Source organism: Pomacea canaliculata, linkage group LG7 (assembly GCF_003073045.1).
Source record: "Pomacea canaliculata isolate SZHN2017 linkage group LG7, ASM307304v1, whole genome shotgun sequence".
NCBI lineage: Eukaryota > Metazoa > Mollusca > Gastropoda > Architaenioglossa > Ampullariidae > Pomacea > Pomacea canaliculata.
This window is the reverse complement of record NC_037596.1, coordinates 2,824,806-2,836,659: the sequence shown is the minus strand read 5'-3', so window position 1 is coordinate 2,836,659 and position 11,854 is coordinate 2,824,806. Positions and strand designations below refer to the sequence as shown.

The 11,854-nt window shown below is 37.7% G+C and overlaps 1 protein-coding gene and 1 long non-coding RNA gene across 2 annotated transcripts; one reads left to right on the top strand and one right to left on the bottom strand.

Moving 5' to 3' along the window:
- Position 1: 1 nt before the first annotated feature.
- Positions 2 to 9,066, top strand: LOC112568229 (signal recognition particle receptor subunit alpha-like). Its single transcript, XM_025245428.1, has 13 exons — positions 2 to 178; positions 787 to 870; positions 1,274 to 1,467; positions 1,961 to 2,076; positions 2,239 to 2,395; positions 3,456 to 3,609; positions 4,355 to 4,476; positions 4,728 to 4,843; positions 5,084 to 5,170; positions 5,360 to 5,532; positions 5,693 to 5,906; positions 6,264 to 6,526; positions 6,848 to 9,066. Exons 1-13 carry the CDS (start codon positions 62 to 64, stop codon positions 6,974 to 6,976), a joined length of 1,926 nt encoding a protein of 641 aa, XP_025101213.1. The 5' UTR covers positions 2 to 61; the 3' UTR covers positions 6,977 to 9,066.
- Positions 8,770 to 11,736, bottom strand: LOC112568230. Its single transcript, XR_003100037.1, has 4 exons — positions 11,607 to 11,736; positions 10,898 to 11,159; positions 9,971 to 10,104; positions 8,770 to 9,735 (listed from the first exon to the last, which is right to left on the bottom strand). It is a non-coding gene; the product is annotated as an uncharacterized LOC112568230 (long non-coding RNA).
- Between the last annotated feature and the right edge of the window lie 118 nt (positions 11,737 to 11,854).

The window sequence follows — 11,854 nt, the reverse complement described above, 5'->3', positions numbered from 1 at the left end:
TTCTTATATCAGAAAAGTTCCGGTTGCCAGAAACTACCAACGTGAAAGCCAGATAAGCAATATGTTGGACTTTTTCACCATATTTAGCAAAGGAGGAATTGTTTTGTGGTGTTTTCAAGGGACATCACAACTATTCACTCCGTCGATAAATGCCTTAGTGAAAACAGTTATTCTTCAGGTAGGTATTTGAGAACAACATTCGCTGATATGTTTGACATTTCTGCTCTATAACGTAATAAGGGAATTTTTTGGTCGTATTTTACTGTTGCCATTATGTATCAGTAAAGTTGAATAGAAATTAATGTTTGACTTTTGTGTATTTTCACGTTTATTTAAATAATGCCATCTGATATGGTTCATTACGTATGGTGCAAAGGTGCATAGGTGCATCACAAAATAACCCATATGGATTTATGAGAATCGGTGAAACATGAAATATGAACCTCACTATGTATTCCGTGGTATTTAATGAAATGCAAAACAATTCACTTTTAAAACACTTGGCCCTACAAATGACTGGTGTTGCTGTAAGATCTCTGGTCACTACACTTTAACACACCTCAACATTTATATATCTTTATGTATTATTTTAAGATGTTATTGTTATCTTATTAATACTCTAAATTCCCGTTCTTTTTTATATCCAGTATCATTATCTCTATGTGTACATTTTTTTTATTACTGTTACAGTTTATCACTGATATGAAAAACATCTGAGTACAGTGAGAATCCAAAGTACCAGCTTCCAGAGTCACATAATTTTCAATCCCAAATTATTTGTTTCAGCAACGGACAGGAAGTAATTCCTTCAATCATGAGTCACTAACTTTAAAATACAAGCTGGATAATGAATTTGAGCTTGTTTTTGTGGTAAGAGCTTTTATTTATAAATTATTATCATCATCCATATTCAGTTCAGTTCATTCCTTGTTACTCCTCGAGGAGCTTAGGGCCGCACCAACACCTTCACCTTGTACCCAGTATGGGGCAGTCTCCCTCAGTTTGGCCCATATGGTTCCAACATCCTTTGCCTCGCGGATGTTCTTTTTTAACATCCATATTCAGTTGAACTAAAACTTGTAAGTTGCATAGAAATAGAAAGTACATCGTGAAGCATCTTCAAGATTTCAACCCATAGATAATGAATAGTCAGAATAACTAAACAGATAGCAGCAGGAAAGTCATTAGAATCATTAGAATTCTAAGTCTTTGTGTAGCTTGTGTTTGAAAGAGTTCTGTAGAAGACATGAAATTTATCTCCCTCTTGTTGCAGGTTGCCTATCAGAAGATTTTACAGCTATCATATGTAGACAAGTTTTTGAATGATATTCAGCTGGAATTTCGAGACAAATACAAAGATGACCTTTCTCATGGAAACCTGTCCCGCAATTTTGACTTCACAGAGACATTTCAGAGAATGCTACGTGTGCAAGAAGATGAGAGCAAGCAGGAAGCAAAAGCACCAAAGTGAGAAGAAACAAATGACAGAATATGCTGATTAGACTTTGTAAAGTGGTTGAAAGGTTTGCAGCTCAAAGGGCATGTGAGCTATGACCTAGCATATAGATGGATGTGCACGTGTGCACACATTTATAATTTTAATGTGCTGTGTTGCAATGTCACTAGCTGTATCTTGTTCAAATATTATTATCTGAAATGTAATTATCATACCATCAGTTGTGTTGTTATCATTATGTTGTTACTTTATTCAACCTGCTATTAATTGACTTTTAAAATAGGAAGTTGATTTTGACTGACTTAAAGACAGTAATTTTTTCTGCTGTATCTAATACTTGAGCTTTAACTGTATATTTAAGAGTTTACCATCCAAAGTAATGCAGGGTGTAAGTGAAGTTATGAATTAAAAAGGTAATCATTAACTTAATGATGTTTGAGGAATTGATGCAAAAATTATCAAATTTTCTTCTTAATTCCAAATATGTCTTTTTTTCTGATGCAGAGCAATGAGAACATTTGAAGAATCACAGAAATCAAAGAAGACTGTTTCATCTATGATTGAAAATAAAAAGGACGAAAAGAAAGCAGTTAAAGTGAAAGACAATAAAAATTCAAAATGTAAGTGAGCACCTTCATTCTTTGGCTTATGTGGCTTTCAAACAAGTTTATTTCCTATCATCTCATGAAGAAGTCTATCAGTAATAACAATCATTGCCTTTTGCATTTGTTAGATTTTTGAGAAAACTAAAGGAATGTTTAATTGACAATGTGATTTTACAGCTGCAAACTCTCCAGCTCCAGGGCAGAAACCCCCTGCTGTAGAAGTTACATCATCTCCAGGAAATGGAACCATCAAAGATGGAGAGATGGATGAAGAAACATTACGCAAAAACAGGGAACTTTTATTTGCTCGTGGAAAGAAGAAACCTGTAGTTTCGTGAGTTGTAACATGATCTTTGACGTCTTTACAGTTCTTATAGAATTCTGTTTTGGCTTATGAATCTCAAGTTTTAGATGACCCGTCTATTCATGTGAGCAGTTGAGTTGTACAATGGTTAAACACTTGTCACTAATACAGTGAGGATCAGCTGTCATGGGTTCAGATCCTATTGTAGGCATTCTGTTCTTTTTCTGCTTGTGGCAGTTGTTTACTGGGCTTGCTGTGATAGTGCTTTAGATGCTAGTCTGGTGTAAAATATCATTTCTTCATTCCTTGCCCCCCTCTCCCAACCATGCACCAGGAAACAAATACGAAGAAAAACAACACTGGCTGAGTTGGAAACTAGACCAGTTTCATTGTTTTAATTATTTTATATTTTATACCATGCACTGGGGAATCTACTGTCGTTATAGGTTAAATCCTGAGCCAGACATAAAAATTAAGCTCCAATTTCCTGACATGGTAATAGGCATAATATTGTCATCGGTTTCTTTTTTTTAATAAAATTTCATAAATAATTTTTATATCATAATTTTTGGAAGAGCTACTCATGATTGATCTTAATTCTAGCTACTCAAGATCACAACTAACGTGAAAGCTTCAAACATATGCTTATACCAATCATCAACCTCACAGACCTTCTAAAACCCATCCTTGAAAAGAAAGTCATCTCATTTGAAATAATTTTGCGCACTGAAAAGAAGTGTTTAAACAATTGTTAAACAGTATAAGATTTCATGTGCTAGACCAATAGGAACAGGATGTTAATTAATTTTAAGCATTAATTAGTGTCTGCACATATTCTCAGATATTACAATGTTCAGATTTATCAATAATTTAAAGTTACTGATTTAACCTTTGTAGTTGGTATACTGAAGTGTCTGTTGGTAAGTTTATCTCTTTTTCTCGTCTTGATTATGTACACTTGATGCATGTGGTATTGTTTAGAACTGGGTATTTTTCTTGCTAAATGAATTTGAAAAATAATCTGAATGATTTTGGAATGAAGGTTTGAAAAACAAAGATGCTTAATTTTTTTTTAAAAATATTGATGTAGCAAAAGCCCAGAACCTAACAAAAAAACAAAGAGTGCTCGTGTATGGGAACTAAATGGCAAAAACTCAGGAAGCTTGGACTTTAGCAATGCAGACACCGAAGCTACACAGAATGGGATGCTAGAAGACAAGAAGAGTATGCCTACAAAAGCAGAGGTGAATATCAAATCTAGATGAATGCGTACATGTTAAATGTGTGTGCTAGATTATACCAAATCTTATGAATAAGTAAGAGACTGTTCATGTATGAATTCATTATATTTAACTTTAGCAAGTTTTAATGTGTGAATAAAGTAGATAATGTATCCAAAACTGCATAAACTTACAGAGAACAAACCATCACTGCCTTTTTTAAAATTAAAGAGCCATGATTAAAAAAATCATGAAAAGATACCTCAAAAATAAAGGAAGGAGCATCACTAAAATGATTTTACTTGTATCTGTTGAGAAGCAGGTTATTTAGCTTTTTGCTGATTTACTGTGCATATACTACATGCTTTTACTTCTCTCATTTCCTTTCAACTAGTCATTTCTATCTTTATTATGAAGAGTGTAAGTCAGATAAAATTTGATTACTCTTTTAATTTTCAAAGTTTTGTGCATTTGTCATGTTACTAGCTAGGGAAGCTCTAGTTCACTGGTTATTATTTCTTTTAATACTGCAATATTTATCTGTGAATTGGATTGGATCCACTTTCAAAATCTCTAGGTTCCAGGCTGTTTTGGTAAATGGTAATTCGCTTAGCTATGATTGTCTAAACACATAATTATAATATTATGAACAGAGGTTTTTGTTTTTGGTTGGGGTAGGGGTCTCTTTGTACGTGATTTATTTCCTCTTCATTCCCAAGCACAGCATGTTAATCTTGCTGAGATCCTTTTGTCATGCTGTGTATGACAGCTAGAGTTGGTGAATACGATGTCTGGCCAGCTGAAAGACATAGAGACAGACAGCAGTGAGGAGGAGGATGACGACGAGGAAGTAGAGGAAGAAAAGGCACCGATTCCAAAGCAGAAAGCAAGGCAGGTTCTTCACTTATGTCTTCATGGACAGCTGACAGCATTTTGATAAATGCAAGAAGTTTTACACCATATTCTTATTTTTCATGACTCTGAATAGAACTACCAAGAATGTAAATAAAATTTAAATAGATGAGCATGTTAAAAAAATACTCCTTAGGGATATCAGGCAAGATAGTTCTAGTGTAAAATAGCATTCTTTCCTGAAGCACTCGTATCAATTTAAAAACGCTTGTCAATTTGTCTTGTTGCAGTAAATCATCAGGAGGGTTTGGGATGTTCAGCATGTTCAAAAATCTTGTTGGTTCGAAGACTCTGTCAAAAGAAGATCTGGCCCCAGTTCTTGAAAAGATGAAGGACCATCTCATTGGTGAGTTGCAACTTTGAAACACTGATATTTTCCTGCGTCTTTCCCAGGGTCAGCTGTGTGGAAAAATCTTGAAGGCTAGGCTGCATTCCTGTGTGGATATCAAGCCAAAAAAAAAACAAACAAAAAAACTTTCTTATGATTGGCATTTGCTGATATAAGTACATGTGTATGGTGAATGATTGTTCTGTTTTTACCTGCTGTCTTAACTAGACTAAGGATGATGAAAATATTGCTTTGCAGCTAAAAATGTAGCAGCTGACATCTCTTCTAAGCTGTGCGAATCTGTGGCAGCCAAAATTGAAGGAAAAGTGTTGGGGACATTTGGAAGTAAGTGGAAATAAAAGAGTGATTATAGATAAAAATGAATTTACATCAAATAACAGAATGATTTTAAAATGTATGTTCCAACACTTATTGTGTATCCTAGTTCTGTATTACATGGGAATGTTCAGCAGGATTCCTCAATATGTAAAGTATATTAAGGATTCACCTTCTTGTCCTCTCTTGTGTGATTAGGTGTGACTGCTACAGTGAAGGCAGCATTGCAGGAGTCCTGCATGCAGATCCTGGAGCCTCAGCGCCGTGTGGACATCTTGCGCGACGCCATGGAGGCTCGGCAGCAGCGCCGACCTTTTGTCATTGCTTTCTGTGGTGTTAACGGTGTTGGCAAGTCTACCAACTTGGCTAAAGTGAGTCTGATTACATTAGCTGAGAGCAAAGATCTTTTATATTTTTGCTGTCCAAGAGTATATGCTAAAATTTATCAGGAGATTTAAAGAGAGTTTTTTCCCAGAGCGGTTAAAATGGGATCTTTGTCATCAATGTGAGGCTTTCTTTGTTTTTTTGAAGGTTTGCTTTTGGCTGATAGAAAATGGCTTTCGTGTGCTGATAGCAGCATGTGACACATTCCGTGCTGGGGCAGTTGAGCAGCTGCGTACTCACGTGCGCAAATTGAATGCCTTGCACCCCCCAGAGAAACACAATGGCCAACAGATGGTACAGCTGTATGAGAAGGGCTATGGCAAGGATGCTGCTGGCATTGCTATGGAGGCTATTAACTATGGTAGGTGTCAGATGTGAATGATTGATTTGTGGATATTTGTGTGTTGGGGGGTAGGGGTGTAAAGAACACTTTTACATATGAAGAGTTGCCAAGGGAAGTCAGGTCATCTTCCATGGAGTGTTGCCATGCTATAGTCTTAATTTCTAAGGTTGAGAAACAACAAATCATCTTATGTAGGATGGTTGTCAGTTTTTTTTCCTGTTCCCTTTCATTGATAATCAGGGCAGTAAAACCATTTATAATTTTTCATGTTTTACTGCACTAGAGAGGTTGGTGTAATCTGGAAAAAAGCAATGTACGACTGTGCTGAGCAAGGAAGAAGCTGTATCATCATTTTGTCTAACATTGTTGTTGCAGCCAGAGATTGTCATATCGATATTTGCCTTGTGGACACAGCTGGACGGATGCAAGACAATGAGCCATTAATGCGTGCTCTGGCCAAATTGATTAAGGTCAACCAGCCTGACCTGGTGTTGTTTGTGGGAGAAGCCCTTGTGGGCAACGAGGCAGTCGACCAGCTGACTAAATTCAACCAGGCTTTGGCTGACCACTCCAACATGACTCAGCCCCGCTTGATTGATGGAATCATTCTGACCAAGTTTGACACCATTGATGACAAGGTTGGTTAATGTCCTTTTATCAGCAGTATCTCTGATTTTTGGACTTTTCACCAGCTTTGTTATGCTTGAAGTTGGCATTGACTATATGCTATGCACTTTGGCTAGGAATCACACCAGTATGTTGAAGAACCAGTCAGGTAGTATGAACCCCTAAAGAGTTGACCCATTGGTTATAATTTTTTCTCCCTGGGCCTTAGTCCTAGCAAGTATGCTTTAGCTGTTAGGTAAATTGGATCCTGTAAAAAGTTTGTATTCCTTTTTTTACCTTTACTGTTTTCATGTATTGAGATCCATATATTGATATAATTTGTTTCTTGTCAGGTTGGAGCAGCTATTTCCATGACATACACCACTGGTCAGCCCATTGTCTTTGTTGGAACAGGCCAGACCTACACAGACATTCGCAACCTCAATGCTCGTGCTGTTGTCAGTGCTTTGCTTAAAGCTTGAAGAATTTTCAAGCTTCCTTACACAGATTAAAACAAAATTTTTGTTCAGGGTTTTGCTGGACGCGTTTTGAGATGGTTTCCTCGTGTTTTTTTTCTCCTGTTTTTGATTGATTTTGTGTATTTTATGAGGTGCCTTCAGTTACTGGCTTCTGTCCCAGATGTGTTCTATAATCAATCATGTAGTTTATTTTAGTTTGCAATTGGTCATATTTTTGGCTTTTACGAAAATCTATTCTTTGCTTTATTAAATTTTGCACATTATGATATGTTCGAGAGAGAAAACTCGTGATTTCTGTCAAAATGTTAGCAGGGAACACTGTTTTATACTCTAATACTTTTTCCATCAAAGTTATTTCATGCCTTATTCCTATGTTTCAATTTTCATGGCTTTATGTTACGACTTCCCCAAGAGTAGGCTCACTCAGCAGTCAAGGATGATTTTATTTTTGTTTGTCAGCAATATGGTGGTTTTGTGAGTCTTTTTCTACGTGATATTTCCATGCAGTATCACATTGTCTTAATTCATCTAAGTCATATTGTGTGTGTATGTGCGCACGCATATTTGAAAGAGAAAAACATATACCGCATGAGATGGTTAGAGTAAAAGTGGTGTGTGTGTATGCATGCGCTCATACATGCATGTTTGCATGTGGACATACTTTTAGTACTCTGAAGCATGAAGTATGTGCTTGTGTGTGAGAAAAAGATTGCATCATGAGGGTCATGGAATGAAGTAGTCACCTGGGTACTTTTAAAGCATGCATTGCTAGCTGCAGAAAATCTGTGTATGGACCAAGCAAACTTTGGTGAGCAGAAGTTTTTTTTTTCCAGTCTGATATTCATAGTACATATTAGTGGTATGTATTTTTTTTTTGCTGCCTTGTGATTTACAGAGGCAAATGTTAAGAGATTCAAGTTACGAAGAGTGTACTGGCATTTAGAAGAACATGAAACTGATGATTTCTAAGTCAGCAACAGTGTGTACTTGGCACTGAAGATGCTGTGGAAATAGACTGTTGTAATATGTAATTGGTGACATTTTACTGTTTGTAAATATAATTTATACACATACACAAGGTATCACTTTTTTTTTTTTTTTGTATGATACTGTTGGTGTCTGGATTTTGTTTAACACATTGATTGTTTCTCAATTTTAAAAAGGTTTGGGGACATATCATTCCATGAAATCAACTATTAACAGGCATTAGGTATGGCATGTTTATACGGTGACATGAAAGATTAAGGAAAAACTATTAAAGTTATTGTTTGCATTGCTATATTTTGTGTCCTCAGAAAGTGTTGAACACTCTAACAAAAAATAGTCTGCCAGAAACAGAAAATCTGGTGAACTTTTGCTCCAATAGACTTTCACCTCATGCAGTGTTTTAAATGCAAAGAGAGTGCATGTATGTTGGAAGTTAAAGGAGATGTTGAACGCATGAAAGGCTGGTCTGCAATCTGCCGTTGCCTTCACTCAGTTACACTACAATATTAGTCATACTGATGTGAGTTTACCAAATAATTTGTGATGCCTTGGAAAAAGACTCCTTTTGCAGTTGTTTGATGATGACGTGGAGGGCACGCATACTTGTTTTTAATGTTTTTCCTACTGTTCCTACTGTTTGTAAATGATTGTCATTTGCATTTTTTTGGGTCTGTCAATGTTTTACAGTGCTTGTTAATCATGAAAAACATTTATGAAGGAATTTACATGATGTACTTGTTTAGCAAAAGCACTTGATACAGTGAAGAGCATGTTGTGCATACTGATACTGCAAGCTTTAGGGCACACAGTTTATCTGAAATCAGCGTTTATTGTCAAATAATCAAGTTTTCTTGTCACCCTTCCACTTCAAATAAAAACTAAAGAAAGCTGACATCGCACTCTTATTGTTGCAGTGAGCAGCAAAATAAATTGTAAAAGTTGTATTGTGATTTTGTTTCTCAAATGTGTTTTTTTTTCATCATTCTTGATTGACAAAATAATGAGGCACTTGTCCTTTTGGTCCAGTGATTTCCCTTTGTGATTTTGAAAGAATTTCCTACAGTACGTTGGCGTTTGCTGGTGGCAAATAAAATGCTGCAAGCATATTTGTGTTTTTAATCAGTTGTGCTTAAGAGTGTTGACGCCACGGTTATTGACACTGTAAGGCAGACAAGTAGATATTAAAAGAGTCATCTGCTTTACATGAAGTGGAAAGAGATAACAAATACACACGCAGGTGGCAGTTCACGTGAAATGATAACGGTGAGCATAGCGAAGCTTTGTAGCATCTAAGCTAGCTATCAAGGTTGTGTGAACCTGTTTACGAAATTTTCTATTCGTCGCTAAGTTCGTAAATCTTTCTATGAGTTACCTCAATATGTCTTTTTCCAGCTACGTTGTCCCAGAAATGATCAGTTGCATGATACCTGTTCTCTCTCTCTCACTCGCACGCACTACCTTAATTGCACCCTACCCAAAATTCTCTGCAATGAGCTGCAGAGTGAACGGTTTTCCCGTTGCAAGTGTTCATTGGTCAGCTGCCGTGACGTAACGTCTCACGTGACTTCAAACAGAGTAGAGCGGGCTGCACCTGTGCCAGCAGACTATCAGTGAGCATGACGTAGCCAGCCAGGCGAGACCTGCTGCGGCGACGGCCACCCAATAGCTCCACGCCAGGTAGCTCTTATCGTCAAGTCCCTCGATGGTCAGAGCGATGTCGTCCAGGTGAGATACCTCCGTCCCGAAAATGCAGACGGCCACGGTCAGCAGAAAGGCTGATGGGAAAGGTCAAAGTGTTACGCCACAGCAAGTTACATATTTGGTTACATATTAAATATTTGGGTCCGACTGAATACAGTTTCTTAAAATCCCTTTTGACCCCGGCAGGTCGACTACAGAAAAATTTGCAAGGAATGAAAAAATCCCACGCTCTCTCTTAACATGTAACCTGTCTCTCTCTCTATACATATATACAACAACGTACACCACAAACGGCGTTATATGTCTCACCTGATAAGACAGAAGTAACTATGATGACATGATGAAGGTTCTTGAGAAGACACGCGGCTGCCAGTTCCAGCATCACTGATGTCACACTCAGTGCCGCGGCAGTACTAAGATTGCTTGTGTTGCTTTGAACCAATCTGCGAGTGACAGATAATGAATAAACAATAGATAAATAAATGTTAAAAAATCAGCTAAGACTGACAGTTATCTGATACCAACCTTCTTATCGAGCAATTAAATAATAAAAAAAAAACCACCCAAAACCAGGAGAATGAGTACAGACAATCTGCAACATTCCTTTCAGTCGATGGCATCCACTCCCGAAGTGGGAGAGGGAGAAAACTTCGTCTGCAAAGACGGTGTATATAGTCACTTCAAAATTATAGTAATAAATCTCAAGACAACACAGCCATGTACGACTCCTACTATGCAGCGCGGAACTCTGCATGGGTTGATTCGACTCCCGTCCATCACTTAAGTCTTCCCGCGCTTTCTTTTCTACATTAAGCGGTCTCAAGAGTTCAAGGATCGTATTCTTCTTCTTCTCTACTACTATAATAATAATAACAATAACAGTAGCAACAACAACAACCCACTTCCCGCTCCTGATCCATCAGCCTACAACATCAAAATGCACAGGAAAAATGCACCGCTGACGTCATGAATGTACATGGCTGCACAAAGGTGGTCAAGTCCACAGTCAGTGGAGAAGCTGAGACTTAAGTCGTAAGGATGGAGTCTCCCGAAGCACTTTTCGAAAACATTTGAGGTTTCATATGTGCATAATAATATGATTTTGAAAATTACGTGCGTCTGGACTCGATCTGTTTCAGTGATTAGCAGTCCCTGACAAAACTACGCAAAGGTCAGTCCTGATCCATGTACCATCCAGATAAACCATCCTATATACCTGGCTGTCTACCTGCCTACCTGGGAGTTGCATTTCCACGCGGCTCTCGTTTGCAATAAAAAAGTGCAGTCACTGTGTTCCTCCCCATCGCCATGCCTCCCGCGCGAGCAAAAGTACCAGACGCCGCAGTCGCACTCGGAGCATGCGCACAGCCCTGTTCTGTTGATCCGTCCAATCCACACCCAGTGTGACGTTGCCAAGGCAACGACAAGGAGAGCCGTGGCAGCTATGTGCGTCACGATGACGGAAGCGATGCAAGCCGATGTCATGGCAGGGAGATAGCTGTGGAGAAAGATGTTTAAACTGGCGAGAGATGATTATGTTGGTTAAATTAATAATTCTTTTTTTTTATCAATAGACTATCGAGAGAATAAACATATAAAAACACACATATAATGGAAAAGTAGTCTGAAAAAATTATTCATTTATTCATTCATCCCTTCAGTCATACCATCTGACGAACACCTAGGTTGTCGGTACTGGTTGTCTGGGAAAGTGGACAGACGAAGGGAATGAAAATACTCCATGCAAGCTTAATTGTCTTGAACTTAGGTAAGCAAATTTTTTATGGTATGGTCAGTACACGAAAGTATGACCTAGCCATACTATTTATAGGAATTTGTTTCACTAACAAACATGAAACGAATCAGCATAAAATAGAAACATAATAAGCTTTTAATAGTAGAGAAAACGAGCAATGAGTAATTGGGGAAAAACGATTTGTTTTACCTTCGAGAATTGTCTTTGATGATGCACACCAGGTGAGATATTCTCCTTTTCTGTACACGACCACTCCAATTTGCAGGAGGGAAAATATTTAGACTGCTTGTTTGGGGTAATATCCCGATGAGCTGTCTCCTTTTCTAGATGAGGGGGAAGTATTCAGGTATTCCTTCCTGACTGCGCATAATTTGACACCTGCCTGTCTTTGCTGTCACACACGACATACCGTAGTCCCTCTAATAACCACATTTCTA

Coding starts and splice junctions, on each gene's coding strand:
- LOC112568229 (XM_025245428.1), top strand. CDS start 62: ATGTTGGACTTTTTCACCATATTTAGCAAAGGAGGAATTGTTTTGTGG. Junction 3,610..4,354: donor GTATGCCTACAAAAGCAGAG/GTGAATATCAAA, acceptor TGTGTATGACAG/CTAGAGTTGGTGAATACGAT. Junction 5,171..5,359: donor AGTGTTGGGGACATTTGGAA/GTAAGTGGAAAT, acceptor TTGTGTGATTAG/GTGTGACTGCTACAGTGAAG.